This window comes from Mytilus californianus, unplaced genomic scaffold, assembly GCF_021869535.1.
Source record: "Mytilus californianus isolate M0D057914Y unplaced genomic scaffold, xbMytCali1.0.p SCAF_6, whole genome shotgun sequence".
Lineage (NCBI taxonomy): Eukaryota > Metazoa > Mollusca > Bivalvia > Mytilida > Mytilidae > Mytilus > Mytilus californianus.
The window spans coordinates 100,680,934-100,702,825 of record NW_026262712.1 but is presented as its reverse complement, the minus strand read 5'-3'; the positions used below and the strand labels follow the sequence as shown (position 1 = coordinate 100,702,825).

Here is a 21,892-nt window from a genome sequence, read left to right as displayed (position 1 = left end):
GGACAATTGAATATTATAGAGACACCAAAAGAGAGAAGTGATATTATTCATTCGCTGATTACGCATGGGGCAAAGCTTAATCAAATTTCTACAGAATTCAGAAGACCTTTAGATTGCTTGATATATAGAATGATTAAAGATATCCAGGAGCTTAAAAAACTTCATGATGAGATTCACAGTTTTCAATATTTGAAGATAGATTTGTCATCATTTAATTACCTTGTCCGATGTGGTTGCGAATTAGCTCCAATTGAGGATATAGACACTACATACTTCCATGATGAATATCGGTAAGATTCTCAATTTATTTAGTCTAGTAATTAATTATAATCCTGAGGGGAACCCTTAAATTCATGAATCTCAAAGGTTAAGATTTAAGCGTTCCTGACGAAGTTTTTTTTTGTTGTGCTACTGACATGAGGAATCAATAATGATCCAATGTAGAGAGTAAGCAATTTTAAAATCTGCCGTGCAGCCACTTCCTTGGTACCGATAGTCGCACTCATTGCACAAGTTCGTCGAAGTTTGCCCTCCTTCAATGGAAAGGAATTATCAGTTATGTACGGCATGGTATTGGTTGCAAAAATTTGATATTTTTCATTTAAATGGAATTTTTTTTTTAATTGGTATATTTCTTCATTTAAAAGCAATTTTTTGTATTTAATTGGTATATTTCTTCATTTAAATGCAATATTTTTTTATTTGAATGGTATATTTTTTCATTTAAATGCAATATTTTTTATTCAAATGGTATAATTTGCCATTCAAATGGTATTATTTGTCATTCAAATGCAATATTTTTTATTCAATTGGTATAATTTGTCATTCAATTGCAATATTTTTTATTCAATTGGTATAACTTTTCATTTAAATGCAATATTTTTTTATTTCAATGGTATAATTTTTCATTTAAATGCAATATTTTTTATTTAAATGGTATAATTTGTCATTCAAATGCAATATTTTTTATTCAAATGGTATATTTGTCATTCAAATGCAATATTTTGTATTCAATTGGTATATTTCTTCATTTAAATGCAATATTTTTTTATTTGAATGGTATATTTTTTCATTTAAATGCAATATTTTTTATTTAAATGGTATAATTTGTTATTCAAATGCAATATTTTTTATTCAATTGGTATAGTAGTTTTTTTATTTATATGCAATAATTGCATTATGGTAAATTCTTTGACGTCTTAAGGTCAAATTTGCAACAACGTTTCTGATTGGTCGGTAATTGTTTGGACTTCCCCCTTTCTTTCTAAACACGAGTGACCAAGAATTAAAACAACGCGTCGGAATATCGCCCCTCTAACTAAATTTGGCGTTCGTGCGAGTTCGTGCACTGGCTGTTAATGCCAATAATGGCCAGGTCGAGCAAAAAATGCGAGTGACAAGTAATAATAATTATTTTGACACACAACCTGTTCATGGATAGAAACAGATGCCTGCGTGCATGGCAAAAACGCCTCCAATGAAAACCCTTTCTGAAGAAACTCCCCGACAGTCTACACATTGAAATAAAAAAAAATAAATGCATAGCTAGCCCCCCTTCTAAGTCCAGATACGCGTAATTTTCTTGATCCTCAGAGACGTTGCAGGAAGGCAAACATAAAAAAGAGTAAAAAGCCTTCCAGAACGTTATAATTATTTGGACTAAGCCGGCCCATCTTTTTTGCTTCATGTAGAAAAAAAAATCACCTAATTACGACAGCAGAACAAGAGACCCACAAGAAGAGACCTAAGCTGTGATACTCCGGAACTAATTCTTTAATAAAGACAATTCGGGATAAATTGGAACCAGTTACTAACCCATGTTACAACAATAGTCCTATGACATAGAACGTACACTGTATAAGGCGTGAACTTCACATTTTGGAATATCTATAATATGTGCTCTCATGTCTTATGTCAAATCATTTTACATTTAGGATTCGTTGCTGAGCTTTTTTTCACTGTTCACATCTCCGAATCCCTTAAATAGAATTTGTTTTTGAAACCCCACAGTAGTTCAATAATTAATATACCTATGTCTTTGCATAAATAAGTATGCAAGGCATATTTCAAAACATATTTTTTCTTCAGGACTTTTAAACGATTTACTTTTCAATACTGCATTGGGAGGGGGAGGGGGGTATACAAGTTTATTTTGTGACACAGTATATAATATAGTTAGATACAAATCTCTAATGATTTGTATCCAACAAATTATAGGATTGTACGTTTAGCAATTATCTAGACCCGTACAAAATGTATAATATTATAAGATACATTTTACAGGGGCGGATCCAAAACCTCGGTGTCTAGGGGAGTGGGGGGCGGGGGGGGGGGGGGTCAGATTAAGATATTTGTATAGAGATGTATATATGCGATATTTGCAGTAATGGTTATTCACTCTATTCTTTATCCTTTGATCTCTATTATATTTGTGCTAAACATGCGTGACATATTTGTTAATGGACATTTGGTAACCAAAAAACAATCGACGCATTCTTTTTATTTCATCATTTCTTTATTATGTTATCTATAGGTTTGTTCCCGCCCCATATCCATTTTTTGCACATTATTCTCTCTATGTAAACCCAATTCCTGTCCTGATAAATGGTGACTCATGCATAGCATCAAATGTGGTTATTAAAACAAGAAACATATTCATATTATAATAATTTACTGTATGCTTGGACTTATAGATAGATGTCATTAGTCCCAGATCATGTAATAAAGTTGATCTTATAAAAATACAATAGCATTTTAATGATGATCATATATATGTATATATATTTAACAAAAAAAATTGGAAATTATTTGGAAAAAAGGGTAGGGGCAAGGCGTTTTTAAAACATATTAATGGGGCGCGTTGTTTGTTCTTCGGTAGTGAAGTCCATTTCTGGGTTTGTTTTTTTTTTGCATTGGAAAGATCTTCTGACTCTCTTCAACCTCTTCTTTTTTGATAGGTTGTTTAGACGGCAGAGGCACATAACAAACATGGCGTCGTTTAGTCTAAATAACATTAATAAATTTATGAATTCAGATATATTAGAATGTGAGCAATGTTATAAACGTTTTATGGTATGAAAGCCTTAGTAAGACATCCCTGTAGGACGATAAGCTTGATAAATATAAGAACTACACGGACAATAACATTCAAGGGACGATTATTTGATATTCTAGGTAAGGGATTTTGATTGATTGGTGTTTAACGCTACTTTCAACACTATTGGGTTATTCTGTAGTGGTCAGTTTAAATTTATAGATAAAGGATGGGGAAGGGAAGAGAGGGCATTATTATTCATTTTAATCTGTCGCTAATCGTGCCTATTTTTCAGCTCTTACCAGGCAACCATACTCATATATATGTAAATTCTTCTGTCCCCCACCCCAACAAATAAATAAATATCAAATGGTTTTCCTCTTATCTAACACAAGTTTAAATTGATTGATTGTTTTGTTGCTAATTGTTAACGCCCAGTGACAAATATTTCATGCTTGTTCAGGAAAACACGAGTTTAGAAGTCAGGTATATAATATAAAAACGAAGAGATGGGATATGATTGTTAATAAGACAACTATCCAGAGGAGTTATGAAGTGGATGTAAGCAATTATACACAATCGTAAGGCCTTCAACAATGAAAAAAACCTGATACTGTAAAGTCGTCTATAAAAGGTCCGACATGAAAAGTGTGAACAATTCAAACGAAAACAACTAACGGCCTAATTATACATAACAAAACAATTTGCAAAATATCAATTACGGGTCGAGACATGAACCAACGACAACCACTAAACTACAGGCTGACCTGGGACAGGCAAATAAAGAATAGTTCAGGGTTGATATAAAAACGAAGATGTGGTACCGTATGATTGCAAATGAGACAACTCTCCTCAAGAGACCAAATTAAACAGAAATCAACAGCTATAAGTCTCCGTACGGCCTTCGACAATAAGCAAAGCCTACCACATAGTCAGCTATATAAAAGGCCCCGAAATCACAAATGTAAAACAATTCAAACGAGAAAACTAACGGCCGAATTAATGTACAAAAAAATTAACGAAACACAAATATGTATAACACAGCAACAAAGGGCAACCACCGAATTACAGGCTCCTGACTTGGGACAAGCACATGCATACATACAGAATGTGGCGGGGTCAAACATGTTAGCGGGATATCAATCCTCCCCTAACCTGGGACAGTGGTGTAACAGTACAACAACATGTTTGTGAACAACCCATCCCGAAGCTGGGACAGTGGTGTAACAGTACAATAAAAGAACAACCTGTACTAATCAGTTGCAATTAGATTAAGTCAAAAGATCGGTATGAGACTCACAAAAAAAAACTAACATTAAGACAATAGACACAACGCACCGACATAAGAGTATTTACAATTACTGGAAGTTTGCTCAAAGCTAATTACAACTAGTACTGGAATAAATCTTGTTCTCCTAGACAGAAGTATCAATCAGTACACAGCGCGCGGCAAGGGATTTATTAAAAAATAAAACAGTATGAGAAACGTCTGGTTTATGTTGTATATAGATATAAGAAGATGTGGTATGAGTGCCAATGAGACAACTCTCCTTCCAAGTCATAATTTGTAAATGTAAACCATTATAGGTCAAAGTACGGTCTTCAACACGGAGCCTTGGCTCACAACGAACAGCAAGCTATAAAGGCATCCCATTCAAACGGGGAAATCAACGGTGTCTAATCTAGTTAAGAAAACGATATACTTGCATATAAATCCATATACAATGAAAGTTTTTGAAAAGTGGTGGTCCGAACGTTTTGACCATCGAAATTTTGCAATAGAAATAATAGTTAGGACCAGAAGATTTTAACAGCCAGTGCAGGACTCGCACGAACGCCAGATTTAGTTAGAGGGGCGATATTCTGACGCGTTTTTTAATTCTTGGTCACTCATTTTTAGAAAGAAAGGGGGAAATCCAAACAATTACCGACCAATCAGAAACGTTATTGCAAATTTGACCTTAAGACGTCAAAGAATTTCCCATATTGCAATTATTGCATATAAATAAAAAAAAACTACTATACCAATTGAATAAAAAATATTGCATTTGAATGACAAATTATACCATTTAAATAAAAAATATTGCATTTAAATGATATATTATACCATTTGAATAAAAAATATTGCATTTAAATTAAAAAATATACCATTCAAATAAAAAAATATTGCATTCAAATGAAGAAATATACCAATTGAATAAAAAATATTGCATTTAAATGAAAAATATCAAATTTTTGCAACCAATACCATGCCATAGTTATGGTTAAGTATATATTCAGCGACGCAGGTCTAGACCCGGTATCTATCTTGGTAAATGTTTTGAATTGAGTGAAGGAAAAACAAGAAAGGCGCTTCGGCCACACGGCGTTACATTATTTTATACTGTTATTTTCATCTAAAGGCATAAGGTGAGGTGTATATTTCAGAAGATAGATGTTTTATACTTTACCAAAATGGAGATTTTGCCATTCTTTAAAAAAAAATATATAATCGAAAAAATTGATCACCGTGCTATTTTTAAACTACAAGTCGTCCAAAATTGCCCGATTGTGCATAGATTATTCATGTCCAATAATTTTAATTTTTTTTTTAGAAATCTATGAGATAGAGTTTTGAAATAAATGATTAGACGATAGGTTTTATAATATGCCTTTAGGTTGCACTTTGTAAATACAGCTGTTTCTCAAACCACGATTCTTTTGGGGAGATATATAATATTCATAAATAATTTGATTTTCTGACATACTGGTTCCCAGCTATGATTTCTATGTTTCATCTCATAGAGACATAACTTGGGACTATTCATAATAATCCAGTATAAAAACGTACTATTGCGGAGAAAAATGAATTCTGAAGTAGGCAAACAGTAAAGGTAGTGGTAGTACATAATTTTAGTATAAGTTTAAACTCTAACAAGTTCAGGGCATATAAATGTTGAAAATATGCCGTATGTTTTTACCTTTGGATAAAATAGTAGTGCATATCAACTTTCCATTCTAGGATATAATTTTTCACGGAACTTCATAGTAAAAGTGTCACAGTTTTAGCCGCAAAGGGAGTTACTATGGAAAATTGCATTGTCTATATTTACAGAAATGCAACATTTAAGAAAATAATAAAAAAAGAAAAAATGTTGTCGACGAACTTATTTTCCTGCTACGTGTTAAAAAGAAAATTTATCATTCTAGAAAAAAAATAACTGTAAAAGTTATTTCCCCTTATACGGATATGCTAAACAATTGTATAATTATCGAATCAAAAATGGCTGTACAATTTGATCAATTACACGTGAGTAAAACTATCCTACTAAGTATGAGAGATTTTTTGTAAAACTGACTCACAGGAGTTGCGTTCACAGTGTATCATTTTATTAATGATTTAAATAAATTTTCGAATGAAACTGCCGGTATAGCGCGGTCAAGAGAATACGACGTATGAAAGAGTTCGATCAAATAGTCTTTGAATATTGATATGTTTCGGACGGACGAACAGACGGTCGGATACCATTACCATATCGCACCCGACTAACTATACAAAGAAAAAATCTTAAACTTGTCGCAAAATACTATCAGAAATCTTCTGACAAACCAATTACTCAAGTACAACATGTTGAATGAAATGTAGTCGCTCAGATCATTGGTATTGGAACTTAAAGTTTTAAATGTGACCTGTCTGTGCATTATGATGTATGTAACTCTTGGTTTAATTTCTATTTTAAGGTTGAACACAATGTTATTATTTCTTTTTTTTGTAAGCTGTCTTATTTTTAATGAACCATATTTTTTACTCTTATAATGAAATATGAATATCTTGTACTTGTTTGTATATATTCATTGTATATGCTGTTATACGCAGCTGTTACACTATACCCCGTTCGAAAGTGTCCCGTTGGAAAGGAGTAGTTACTAAATATATATATATATATTCGTTTCAAAGTTAGACCAACAATGTTAGGTCTTCAACTTTGCGTTGGCAGATTTTTGTTGCTTCCTCAGCAGGATTCGAACCCTTACTTCTGTGACATCGTGGTAACATCGCATGCACCGTGTCCAGCGACCTAGACCACTCGACCAACTAGGCTATATAAAATATAGCTTTTGATTATCTATATTATGCCTTTCCTCGTCGGTTTCATCTAGGGTTGTAACACAGTACATGATGTATAGTGGCAAGTAGATGGTTTACCTTTCAGATCAGCTATTTTGTCTGTCATAATGGATGATAATGTTTATTACCATGCCGCCACATCACATGTGATTAACTCACTGATATCTGCATACACGTCCATATATATAAGCATGAAGCACTAGAAAATAAGAATTGTATCCACATTATCGATCGAGTTGGCGCTTTTTTGTTGTTTTTAATTTGATAAAATATGTGTTCTCTTAAAAGGCTTCTGTACGGATCAATTAATTTCAGCTTAAAAAAAATAGGTTATTTTTTTTGAAGTAAACAAAGTTAAATTATATTAGAGATTCGCGTCGTTAATGTTTAGCTATCATTTGCAACTTGTGGAGCAGGATCTGCTATCCCCCTCCCCCACCTGAAGCACCTGAGATCTACCCCATTTTTTTGGTGGGGTTCGTGATGATCAGTCTTTATTTTTTTTTATGTTGTGTTTTGTGTTCTGTTGTTTTTCTGTTGGTTTTTTTTCTTTTCTACCCATCGCGTTGTCAGTTTTCGTTCGACTTTTGAGTTTAAATGTTCCTTTCGTACATTTCGACTCTCTTCTATCATTACACTGACAAGCATGAATGAATTGTGGATGAAAGAGATTTTTTTAAAAAGCTTTTCAATCTAGCAAAACAAAAATATTATTTTTAGTTAAATTTAAATATTGTGAAATATACTACCCTGATCACTTATTACCAATTATGATCATCTCATAAATTCTACAATTATACATTTTAGCCTAAATTGAAAATAATCATTTGTTAGAAAATGTGTTGCAATAGAATCATGTGCAAAACAGTGTAGCCGAGACCATTGATTGGCGCACTAAAATATCCAATTGACTGGGTCAGATTAGGTGAACGTTCGTCTGTAACGCCCACAACTCACGACGTATTTATTATAGACATTTAAACTGTGGGGTCACCAAAGGGTCTCAACGCCTAAATAAAATAATTCGAAAAACTAATCAGGAATAACCTTTGTGTTTTGATTTATATTGAATACTTAAACGTTCTTTACTTGTGTTTTTGTTATGTTTTGATAATGAATTTTTATGATATCGGACGATCTTTCAGCAAAAAAGGATTTAACTGGCTTTAAAAGTTACAATGGATGTGTTGATTATTATCTTTTTTTCGGACGTCAAAGCGATTAAACAATTGCGGTTGTCCAATTATGTCATCTTTTAACTTTTATCTGGTCAAAATTTTATTTTAGAACGAATGCATGATCAACTTTAAAAAGTGTGCAAACACAAAACATATAGACAAAATATACTTCTTTCCTGTCTTTTTCGTACTTGCAAGTTATTAGACAGTAAAAAGGCTATTAGGATCAAGCCTTGTGAAATTTGCATTTACGTTTTTGAATAGGTACAGTCAAGTTTAGCGATTGATAATTCATTGATAACATTCTGGCGTATCACAAACAAACAACTTGTAACGTCTCATTTCATTGGCCGAAAGATTTAAATACAACAACAATTGTAGTGTGCACGTGAATTGACACAGGTGACCGACAATGGAATGTACTACGTTACTACGAACGTAAAAAACAATGATTTTGGTCGAAATAATTAAATAAGTATTTTGTTAATTTCAAATAGTGGGGTCGAAATATTATACTAATAATTTGTGTTAAGTAATATTCTTTATGCATGCAGCACTTGTACCGCACTATGAAAAATATAAGGATAAAATAAAATACATGTGCCGCTTTTATACGGATGAATGTATGAACCACTTTAATTTCTTTCATATTGACGCTAGGTTATTATCCTGACAATTTCGTAGTTACTTATATTAAGGATCTCATAATACTGATTCATTTCAAATTTATGATGGGTTGCACATTCCTCTTTTATTGTTTTCATGCAATAAAACGAAAATAAAGTAGATAAGCGTTTGGTCATTCAGAAATGACGTGTCATAAACGAGCAAATGTCCCCGAAAGATCGTATCATGTGTGCACGTGAATATAGATGTACTATGCAATGTACTTTCATGGTCACCACGAAATTCAAATGAATTCAGTGAAGGCATGTTGGTGTAAAAAGGTTTGAAATGTTTCATCGGCGAAGATTTTATTTTTGCATGTGTGGAACTAAAAAATAAATAAATACTTGTGAGAAATGTCGTAGTTTGTAAGGAACTATATAAATGTACTGTTTTCGATTTTAATTGGTTGAAAATTTATCCTTTAATTTCATACCGTAAGAATAGAGCTTTGCATAACATTGTTGAACTATCCGCCAAAGTAACGTGTGGTATGCGTGCGTATTAAAATGAGATACAAAATCATACATGTATGATAAACTTATAAACGAAATATTAAGAAATTAAGGATGACTACTGTAAAAGTATGTACAAAAATGGAGTCACCTTTTATCAATACATTTAGTGAATAACCACACTGTTTAAAACTGATTGTTTTCTATGCAACTATTTAAATATTTACAATATATAATTTTCAACCGAGGATAGCAAAACAGTTAATTATAAATTAAGAAAGTATATCGCTGGAGTTTATAAAGTACATTTCCTTCCACTGTGCCATGGTTTGCCATCTCTATTTTTTCTCTAAACAAAGCATGGCTGGTTACATGTTCTGAATTTACTTAGAATTTCGGGATTTTTTTCTTCAAAATCAAGTAAACTAAATCAGAAAAAAATCACACTATCCTAAAACTTATGAAAGAATATGAATAATGAACATGACAGTTTATAACACAAACCCATTTACTATAAAAATCGAGCAATATCTTTAGTATGTAATTTGGTTATTTTTGTAGTTAAGTACGGTTTCATTTCAAGTACAACGTTAATTCATCAAGTCGATTGAATAAAAGATAAGGCAGGGTGAGCAACTTGACAAAAAAAGGCAGGATGACGATTTATGTAAAAAAATCAGGATAAACTAATAAATATAGTCAGGACCTAACAGACTGAAAAATAGAAAGACAGGACAGAGATAACAACTAAAAATAAATGCAGGACAAAATGTGTCATCCAAGTCCCCCACCCCCAATCAAAATAAAATGGTAGCTCCCTTAATCCAGAACCAATTGAGAGGAGACAGTTGAATTAAATATTTCGACGTGACTGTTAAGATTAAAGTTTAAAATTTTACATGCACATGTATAAAAGCTAGAATTGCCATGGGATAATCAAGAACACAATCATGTACGTGAATACGACGATGGAAGTTTTTAACGACCTTGACCGGCTACGTGAATACTGATCAGTCCATTCAGCTTTATAGTACGCGTGTTCTATTTTCGCAGGTGTGAGGTCGAAGGTTTGAATTGACCAATGAAAACGATCGTTCCTTAACGAGTTAATCTAATAAAGTTTGTTTGACTGATTATGTTGCACGACCTTTCGCTAAGCTTGGCCGCAGTTCAGTATACAATGTATAGTTTGATGATCTTTTCTGCTAACTACTATACTTGTGAAAAACCCTTGGCAACAGAAACATATTCAGCTTTTTTTTTAATCGACCCAATTTACATAGTAATGGACGACTTCGTACATTTTATGATCGCAAATAAAATATGTATATAATATACTGTGCACTGTAGTACGTATATATACTGAGACCCTTTGGCAACCCCACAGTTTAAATGTTTATAATAAATACGTCGTGAGTTGTGGGCGTTACAGACGAACGTTCACCTAATCTGACCCAGTCAATGGGATATTTTAGCGCGCCAATCAATGGTCTCGGCTACACTGTTTTGCACATGATTCTATATAGATATTCCATTCTCAATTTTATATACTTATTAGGATCGGGGAGAAACTATTATTGTGGATATTTGATTTCGTCGTTTTGTCAAAGTTAGTATATAAACCTATTGCAAATGTGTTAACAGTACTTCGTTTGCCATTTAAATTTGTGATTCACCTGTTCCCACGAAATCAACGAAACTTGGTATTTCACGAATAATAATGATTCCACAGTATACACAGTACACTGAAAATTACATCATAACATGATCTACTTGATAATTTCATAACATAGATAATTCATTTTACCAGATTTTGATGGATGTTAAAGCATTCACACATACGTGAGTTTTAAAAATATGTTTTTATTTTTTTTTTTGCATTCTAGCATGATACCAGATTTTCCAAATGAAACATCGTCATTTTTATTCCTCATAAAAAACGGATTGTTAACTGCTGCAACCTTTTTAATACGATGTGGATGGGAAATTGAAAAGGAGGAATGGATTGACAGTTTTGATATAAGTAAACTGGATGTGTCAACTGTTCAAATCAAATATGAAAGATGCAACAGAATAAACATGGAAAAAGCAAAAGCAGATTTCTGGAACTTTTTGGAAACTTTCAGAAAAAGTACAAGATCACTGTCAATGCTTTGCATAAATAGTATTAGAAAACAAATGTTGTCTGCGTCGAGTGGATCAGAGATTGAAACTAAAATAGAGGCACTACAAGTTCAAAAGAAAATTAAGTCATTTATAAATTTGACTGAATTTATGCAAGACGAGGAAATTATTATGTTGGAGGAAACAGAGAGGTAATGATCTGACATTGACATTCACGTGAACTGAAATGATAATTTCGTTAAAAATGTTGCGTATTTATTCATCATTTGCTTTCACATGATTTTGGTTTTGTACGTCCCTGATGCAGGTTAGATATAGGAAGATGTCGTATGAGTGCCAATGAAACAACTCTCCATCTAAGTTACAATTTATAAAAGTAAACCATTATAGGTCAAGGTACGGCCTTCAACACGGAGCATTGGCTCACACCGAACAGCAAGCTATAAAGGGCCCCAAAAAATTACTAGTGTAAAACCATTCAAACGGAAAAACCAACGGTCTAATCTATATAAAAACGAGAAATGAGAAACACGTATGTCCAGAAAAGCGTAATTTTCATTTAACAAGTGTTTCGGTTAAGACCGCCAGCATTTTTCGAAACATTTTTTTTCTATAATTGCTGGGCACTTATGTGTACTGAAATAAAAAGATATACATGCATAATTATACAGAAACATAAATCGATATATATATATATACAGGTAGAGAAACCATTAACTATAGATAATTAGAAGTCTTTTTATGTGTGCAACGATATTAATGATAAAACAGCCAATCATGTACTTTATCAAAAAAAACAAAACAAAAATACTATGAAGACATGAATGCTCATACTTAAGTAGACGTGAACAGGTATCATTGACATTCCAATACTGGCCCAAGATTCGTGTCTTTTGCTGTCAACAAATACAGTCTCTAGTATGGACAGTGCATTACTTATAATTCTTATCACATACACTTTCCTTATCCACCTTCTCATCCTCAATGTACAGAACAGAAGTGTACTGGGCGAGGGAATGGGGGATAGAGGAAATTGCACTGTAAACAATTAGTTTTGTTCATGAATTATACGGCAATGTAACGATTTTGTCCATTCGAAAGGTGTCATAAATAAGAACGTCTGACGCTGTCAAATTAAATATATAAGATAAGTATGTTTACTTTTGGTCATGGTTGGTCTCTTTCTGATTTGTTATCGTTCAATATCATACTGCAGACATTAAAAGATCATTCTTAAGGAAGCCATAACTAATGGTTTATTTAATATTTCCTCACATACTGACTACAGGCGTTTAAACTGGACATACTTTACACGTAAATAATGCTACGATGACCCATTCGCAGATATTTTGGTAAATTGTGGTATATGTGCGACTGCTTACTTCGTTCATGAGAAGCGTTATACATGCACACTATTTTTTATCACTAAAGGGTTCCTTAAACGATTTTATTTCTATGGCATTAAATGTTCTCAATCTTTCGTATGATCTGCACTTTGATTTCAAAACCTTTGTTTCAATAGTAAAAGGACAAATTCATTGACCATTAAATGTAAAATGCGTACGGTAACTAGAGATTACCTCCAATGTAATTATATAGAGAATATCATATGGCTTTTTCAATATCACATCAGAGCTCTTGGGATTATATTGGTTTCTCTAATTCTTCGTCAATTTATCCCTTTCTGCACCCATTGTATATAAAAAATTTAATCAACGTGTGATTCGTTTGATCTCAGTTCTTCATTGGTTAAAATCCGATTATGACGTCGAATTTTCTTGCTTTCCTCTGAATTTCCTATTGTGACGGCATGAAAAAAGGCGACCATGCCTGATGACGTCACATAGAAAGAACACATCTTTTTGCAGATCATTCGAAAAGAAGGAATAAATTTGCCTGCGTATTGTTTGAAAATCATAAGACAAACAGATTCCACCACCAACTCTCGTGTAATACGATATTTATCCACTCTCGACAGTTAAATTTTAAATATTTAAAACGCTCGGCGAGCCTCGCGTTTTAAATTTGAAAATTTAACTGTCGAGAGTGGATAAATATCGTATCACACTCGATGCAGTGGTAGAATCTATATATCTCGGGTTGATACGGTGTGTGATATTGAAAAAGCCATATTATATGCACTTTATTATATACATATACCTCACATAGATGTGTTTTATGTGACATGACGTCATACAGATAAGGGGGATTGAAATGACGTCATACAGATTAGAGGTTTGACATGACGTCATACAGATTAGGGGTTTGATAAAGCATTTGCAACAGTGACTGCAATCGATGACGTGACGTCATACAGATTAAAGGTGTGATAAAGCCTTTGCAACCATGCTGATATCGATATCATCATGGGTGGCTGATACAGCACGCTTGCCAATGATTGTATTACACATACAATTAATCTATATTTACTACTAAGTATATAATACACTCCTTTATTGTAGAGCACCACCTCGAAATCGCCTTGGCTTCGGTGTAATGTCGTCAATGTTGGATTCGAACACATTTGATTCGGCAACATATGAATATTCTGCTTCGACGTACCTGTATAATGATGATGATTTATCATTAGAAGACATGATTGATCAGGAGCTAATGTAGTCTATAATATTTTCAAAAAGACAAACATGGAAACACTTTTTGTGTTAGATTACCTAATTGTTTTAAAGTAAATATTTTTGTATATAAGAATTTGAAATATTGTACATTCGCCAATCTATGCAAAATCGCTAAAATCGACTTTCTTTGTTTTGAAAACGATAAATGTGCTCGATATACTTACTGAAGTGTAATGAGATAATTAGTTTTCTATGTTGTGTTTTGTAAGCTATTGTTTTCTTCTGATCGTTTTTCGTTTTTAGCCATGGGATTGTTAGTTTGTGTTCGACTTATGAGTTTGAATAACACTTTGGTATCTTCCGCCCTTCTTTTTAAGCGATAAATTTCCCTTGACATTTATGTACGTTACGTCAAAAAAGTTTCATATGGCACCAATAGCGCTCATTATATGGCAGACTTGTTCCTGTATTGTTATAAATCACAGTTTATTGTCAAACTCGGTAAAGATTTGTTTATTTTACGCAAAAATATCTTCAATATTATTGAATTTATCAATTAAATTAATATGAACAGCAACATGTGAAACTCTATTCAAAACTTTAAAGTAAAGGATGTTTTTTTCGTTTCCTATTGTTAATTTTCTTGGATAGTGATTTTCATTTCCCCCCCATCCGTGTGTATATTTCCAAACTCGTTCGCCTTGCGGGCGTATACGTATTTGGTAACGTTATACATTTTAATGAACGTTATAGCCATAAATATCCATAAATATAGCCAAGACTGCATTAAATAAGTTACGTAAATTATCGATCCTTTTATAAACTTATTCTGAAAGGTGATCAATTTAACGGACTGAGTGTAATATAATTTTTGAATGTTGATTTTATCGGAAATTGGATGTTTTTTTTTATTTATGAAATAAAACATAACTAATTGAGTATATCTATTATGAACACTTATAACCCTACATCTGCCATTCCTTTTATTCTGTCATTCCACAAGGTCATGTTTTTTCTCAATTTATTGATGTCTTAAAACTATATCCATTGGGCGTGTACTGATTGCTACTTTGGTTTTGGAAATATTATTCATTTGTTAAATGTAATTGGCTTTGAACTAGCTTTCAGTAACTGCGAGAACTATTAGAATTGGGACCGTAACTAGGCCTCAGAAACAGACGAGGCAGGGGTTTTGGGCCGCCGACTGAGGCCCCCTGACGGAAAATTGTAATATTAGGGTTCGGAATATATCTTGTTACATCTGTTTTCTATCATATTTACCGTATGAAGGCATTAGGCTATTAGACTATGTCTTGAATTTTTACCATTAAACATGTATCCATTTATAGTAGGGTACAATGGCATGTTTGATAGTAGGGAAATCGCGACAAATGTGTGTGGTCAACGCTTCATTTAAAATAACACACATTTTCAATAACTTTAATAAAGCCCAAAGAGTGGAACCTAGTTACTGTCTGTGAATGCTAGTTCGACCTTTCTTGTGCCACCAAGATCCCATCGTTTGACTACTTTCTTGAAATTGAATAATTAATTTATTTTGCTAATGTTATAAATGCATAACACTCGAATCAATAATGATACAAATTTAATACTCTCGAACCACCTTTAACATGTTTAATTGTACGACAGTCTTTTTTCGCAATCCCGAAGTACTCCCACAATACTCCATATACATTCATAGTATCAAGGAATCAAATTGTAAGTCTGCTTATATAATTAGGTCTTGTCCTGTCCATTTAACATTCGAATGGAATGATCACATAACCTGCTCTCCATTAAATAGCTGACATAAAGCCCACTCAGCGTTAAACCAAACAAATGCTTCATCCATCCGAAATACATGTTTTGTTTTCGAATAGAGGCCAGGTTGGTATAGCAAAACAATTGAAAATGCCTCATATCTTCATTTTATTTGAAAAAGAAATGCACACAAAGTGTGGGGTGTAGAATTCGAATTATTTAAATTTTGATTTACTTTGCGCTCTGATAATGTGGAAACAAAAACCATTATCATTTTCGTGGGAAATAAATAATTGCAAAACCAAACGCCGGTTTACTGGCGATGGTAATCAGACAGAGAGTTCGACGCCTAACGTAACGTAATTTAAAAGTACAGAAGCTGCACGTCAACTTTAATTATCATTCTAAGTATGCATTACTTAATTCTTTATATGAAAATGCAAGGATGTCTACCCCTGCTTGCCTAGCTTTCTCCATTTTCTCCATTTTCTTTTTTTACTTTTTCTCATTTTGTTTTGCCAAAAATTCAGACGAGGCAATTGCACTTGCATCGTCTGCCTCATCAGTAGTTTCGGCCGTGTTAGATCGTTACTTTTTGTTTATAGTCTTTTTTGTAAGATGTTGTTTGTGCTTATGTGGAATGATGAGTGCTATATCAACTAATTTTCACAGTTTATTCTTAATTGTGCTGTTAGACTACTGTCCCAGGTTAGGAGGGGCATTAATTGTTTTACATTAAAATTATGCACATTTTGGTACTTGTTTCTAAGTATCTCAAATGTTCAGAAAAGTATTTTACGAAACTAAACGATAGAAATAAATGGTGAAATACACATCAAAATATGACAAGGGTAAAGAAGACACTAAACGTTATACACTTTAATTAGATCCCGAGCAAATAATGCAACATTTTTCATATAATAACAATTAAAGTGTCCGCTGATTAATGGTATAAATTTGATTTAGTGCGTTGATAACTTTTAACCATCAAACGTTTTCAATTTTTTTATAGCATTTTCTTTTTTGTTTCATCATGTTTTAAAATGGCTTAATCAATTAATCAATAAAAAACAGCTATAACTATATATAATTATATAGTCTCATAGTTTCATTATCACATCGGTGACACTTTTATCGTTCGTTGTCAATACAGATATGTTTAATTTGTAAACACGAGAAATAATAATAATGTGTTTAAAGCTTTACTGATTAACAAGTTTACAAATAGATGCGGGGCTAAAACAAATGAAAACAATACATTATAAATTGCATGTGTCCGAGGCGCTTTCCTGGATTTATCTTCATCAGGAATACCATAATTCGAATATTTAAAAGCCATGGAAAGCTAATCGTAAGTTTTTGAACAAAATGACAACTATTAATGAGGCTCCTTTGTATAGGTACTTCGTCAATTTATTGTATTGATTGTTACATGTATTGATTTGTATTATCTCCCTTACTCCATAGTTAATGTACATGTATGTTTAATGATGGGGTTTTCCACCCTTATTGTTTCCCGCCTCACGATCATTAATAAATGTGTCTTCATACCGATCACTTGTGTTTCTATTCTCTCTGCTTATTGGCGTGGTGGCAGCGGTCAAAAGCTTACCCACAGCTGAATCGTACAGCTCTTGGCCATTCTTCAATGAAAAAAAGAAAAGCAGGAGAATTTGTCATCTGAGACGAACACAGCCAACATTTTCTATTGTTGCATTCATCGATCTGTGAAACATGGCAGGCACACGTGCTCTAAAACAATGGGCACTCACAAAACAAGAAACTATTACCTCGTTCGAAGCATGGAGACAAAATTTACAATATACATTATCTCTTGACCAAAATTTTGCAGAATTTCTAGTGGATAGATTCACATGGAAAAAGAAAACCAACGCCCATCATTTGCGTGGATTTGCTGATGACGGCGAGGCGGTTACCGAAGCCAACAGACGAACAGCCGCCCAAAAGTGCACTCATTTAGACTTAATGCTGGGGCAAATAGCAAACTACTGCCCGATCATGTCTAGAAATAATATAATCAAATATTTAACGTCTATCAATTCGATTTGGCAATCAATTCTTCTTCACTACTGATTTCAATCAACTGGTGGACACTTTCTGGACTTTGATAACATCCATTTTGAACCTAATGAATGTCCAGAGGACTTATTTCAGCGGTTGGCCAGTTTCATTGAAGATAATTTACTTCGCGCCGGTGGTACTATACAGCACCATGGAGATGTTTCTAATGCCGACGAAGAACTTTCACCTTCTTTGGAAAATCTTATTGTGCTTACTTGGCTTAGACTTATTCATCTTGATTTTCCAGACTTAGTTAAACAGCGATATGGAACAGATCTGCGATCTAAAACTTTAGCTTGCATTTTTAAAGGACAAGCCTTTCGAAAGAAGTGCAAGGAAGTCAGGTATTATCAGAACTGGTTGTCAAACAAAGTGTTGTATTTTATGTAAGCAAGCAGGCCGTTCTTACTAACATTTTTTAAGCTCTTGTAAATACTTACCAGACGAAAACAAACAATATATGTCCAGAGTTAGACAATCTAATTGTACTGAAGTAGGTGATAGCGTGTCTGAGGACAATTTTTATAATAATGAACCATTTTTATCATCAATTTTAAATGAAAATGTAGTACCTAGTAAGCTTAGAGTTGTTTCTTCTTTAAGACAGATGAGCACTAAACAGTCCCCTTACTTTAAGGCATTTTACAAATATTTTCCCCTCCAACTCACACTAGATATCGGGCCAGAGGTTAGTATGATATAGGCATCTTCCGCGAAGAACATCGGCGTTACGATTAAAAAATACAACCACTCCGCTTTACAAGCAGACGGCGTTATTCCGTTAGAAATAGTTGGTGAATGCCATTTTACACTGAGAGACGGACTAGATCTAGATCTTGAGGCATTCTTCTCCGGGCTCCTTCTGCTAGTTCAGTAGTTTGGCCAGGTTGCTATGGCGAATACGAAGTCCCATCTTATATAGAACCAGATAGCGTACTCGCAATCGAGCCTCATGTCGATCCTTCTTATTCAAAAGATTGGCCAAGTCCGCAATTTGCTCAGTCTGTCTCCGGAAAAATAAACCTCATTAATAACACAACGGAGCCACAGTTCATACAACAAAATGAACATCTATGTCGAGTGCGGTTCACAACAACCGTCGACGAGTCCCCTGAATCTACTGTATGCGTCCGTGAAATCAACGAAAATACGTACATAGACTAAACGCATACCTTCTAATTTTTTACAGTGTATAATGATGCGATAGGTCCCTTTGAAGCATCTGTTAATATCTATGGGTCCTGTCCAGCCTCCCCAACAAAAAGGACGAATGCCACAATATTCAAAGGACAAGTTAGTTGAGCTCCAAAACAAATTTGATGAATTGGAATGTAAGGGGGTTTTCCGAGGACATAGGTATGTCAGTCGTATACATTAATCTGTCCTTTCTTGTCAAAAAAGCATCCGGTGGTTCCCGACTTGTAACAGCGTTCGCCGGTGTTGACCGTTATAGTAAGCCCCCAACCCTTTCTCATGCCCGACGTTGACTCGACCCTCCGTACAGTCGTACAATGGAAATACATAATCAAGCTTAAGTCTGACCTTACTAGCACATTTTATCAAAATTCCCTGGCAAAAGAGTCAATGAAATATTGCGGAGTCGCAACCCCTTATCGTGGGGTTCGTGTGTACACGCGTTGCGCGATGGGAATGCCAGGTTCAGAGACGGCTCTTGAAGACCTCATGTGTTGCATATTGGGGGATTTTTTTCCAAAAGGATTCGTAACGAAGTTAGCGGATGATCTATTTTGTGGAGGTAATACCCCAGAAGAGCTGTTACAAAATTGGGAAAGCGTTCTTAAATCACTACACAAATCCGGGATTTGTTTATCACCTAGCAAGACGGTAATTTGTCCAAAATCGATTACAATCCTAGGGTGGATATGGTCACAAGGCTCAATTTCGGCTAGCCTACACCGAGTAGCGACACTTGATACCGTGCTTGGTCTTCGATCCTTTATCGGTGCTTACAAGATGATAAGCCGCGTTATACCGAATTGATCTAACTTTGTAGCCCCATTACACGAGAAAATAAGTGGTATGAAATCAGCAGATAAAATTATTTGGACCGATACACTGAGAGAGCATTTTGAGTTTGCCCAAAATTCCCTTAACTTACGCAAATCTATCATGCTACCTAAACGTATTGATCAGTTATGGATAGTCACCGACGGCTCGGTTACTAAACGCAGAATCGGAGCGATATATCATTATACATAAATCGTAACGGTAAGGTGTCACTAGCTGGTTTTTTTTAGTGCTAAACCTCGTAAACATTAAGTGCGAAATCGAGGCACTTTGTATTGCTTCCAGTGTCAAACATTTCAGTCCCTTTATCATTCAATCGCAGCTCCAAGCTAATGTGTTAACAGGCAGAAAACCGTGCGTACAGGGCTTTGAAAAAACTATGCCGCGGCAAATTTTCAGCCAGTCCACGCGTTTCTACGTTTCTTTCCGTCGTCAGCCGGTACCAGGTCAGCGTCAACCATTTATCCAGTCGAACAAACGTTCCGTCAGACTTTGCAAGTAGAAACGCACCATTGTGTACAGAGCCCAATAGTCAGGTGTGTTGCTTTATATCGCGTACCGAAGATTCTGTTGTAAGAGCAGTGAACATTCAAGACGTTCTCAATGATGAATTCCGCCTTCCTTTCACGACCAGGTCGGCCTGGGTTAATATTCAATCAGAATGCACCGATCTAAGGCGCACTCACGCTCATCTAAAACAAAGCACTAGGCCTTCAAAAAAACTGACAAACATCAAAGACGTCAAACGTTACCTGAATGTTGCATCAATTGCCAAAGACGGTTTGCTATTTGTTCGGCGTTGTGATCCCCTTGCTCCTCCCAACGAATTGATCATAGTTCCACGTAGCGTTCGAGTTGACCCGGCCCCAGGTTTTCGCCCTTTTATGTGATGATTCCTATTTAAAGCAGCTCAACAAATCAATTAAAATTGGTCTCGTAAAAAATCGGAACAAAAATCTAGTTGCCGATAAAGCTATTGCTGAGCTTGAAGACAAGTTACTTCGTGAAGAACGCGGTCAGTCTCCTCTATCTGAAAATACACTAGTTATTGCTACCACGAGACTTAATTCAAGGCTTTGCCAGCGTGGATTGTCCTCCCGCGAACTATGGACTCAGAGAAATCAGTTTACTCGTGAACAGTTACCAATTTCTGACATGAACCTTATTTGCGCACAACACGTGTCCCGAAATAAAAATCACGGATTTAGCGAAATTTCGAAATGCAGTAGACCCGGTCGTCCGATCCCTGACATTTCTATAGGGGATTTAGTTTACCTTTATACCGACAGATCAAAGACGCAATCGAGAGATCGGTACCTTGTAGTAGTGCTGGATGGCGAATGGTGTTTCATCAAAATATTCTCAGGCAATCAACTCCGCGCCTCTTCCTACAAAGTAAAACTTTCGGAATGTTATAGCTTTAAACTCCATAAACGTTCACCAAACTCAGAGATTTTCTCAAAACGATTACGACCAGGAGACCGATTGCGATGACCATGTTGAAGAGAACCGTCCTGGGCCTATTCCTGACCTCCCACCAGTTCGTGCGGAGCCCCCACCTATTCTGATTGCGAAAATATCGACGATGTTGAAAGTCTCGACGAGCCGACTGAGCTACCTGATTATAGTCAAGAACGCGACATTGCAGATAGTAAGTCATTTTTGTTGTTTGTCCATGATTTTGTCGGTCTCTCTTTTGACTTACGAGTTTTGAGTATCTCCTGTCTCTTTTTTTCTATTTCACCAGAAATCAAGCAACTATTAAATCAATATGTAATGTAAAGAACTATAAAATATTGAAATTCTATTATACTTTAAAAACAAAACCAATGGGCATTCTACATCGCATATGATTTCTTTTTTGAACTATTAAATGACAT

The 21,892-nt window shown here is 34.5% G+C and overlaps 1 protein-coding gene across 2 annotated transcripts in view; it reads left to right on the top strand.

Moving 5' to 3' along the window:
• Positions 1-15,080, top strand: part of LOC127704231 (uncharacterized) — a 51,901-nt gene extending 36,821 nt beyond the window's left edge. For both annotated transcript variants that reach the window (XM_052208185.1, XM_052208184.1), the window contains exons 21-23: positions 20-290; positions 11,328-11,756; positions 14,028-15,080. In XM_052208185.1, the coding sequence (XP_052064145.1) occupies positions 20-290; positions 11,328-11,756; positions 14,028-14,184 (857 nt within the window). In that variant the 3' untranslated portion in view covers positions 14,185-15,080. The remainder of the gene's footprint in view (positions 1-19; positions 291-11,327; positions 11,757-14,027) is intronic.
• The last annotated feature ends 6,812 nt before the right edge of the window (positions 15,081-21,892 follow it).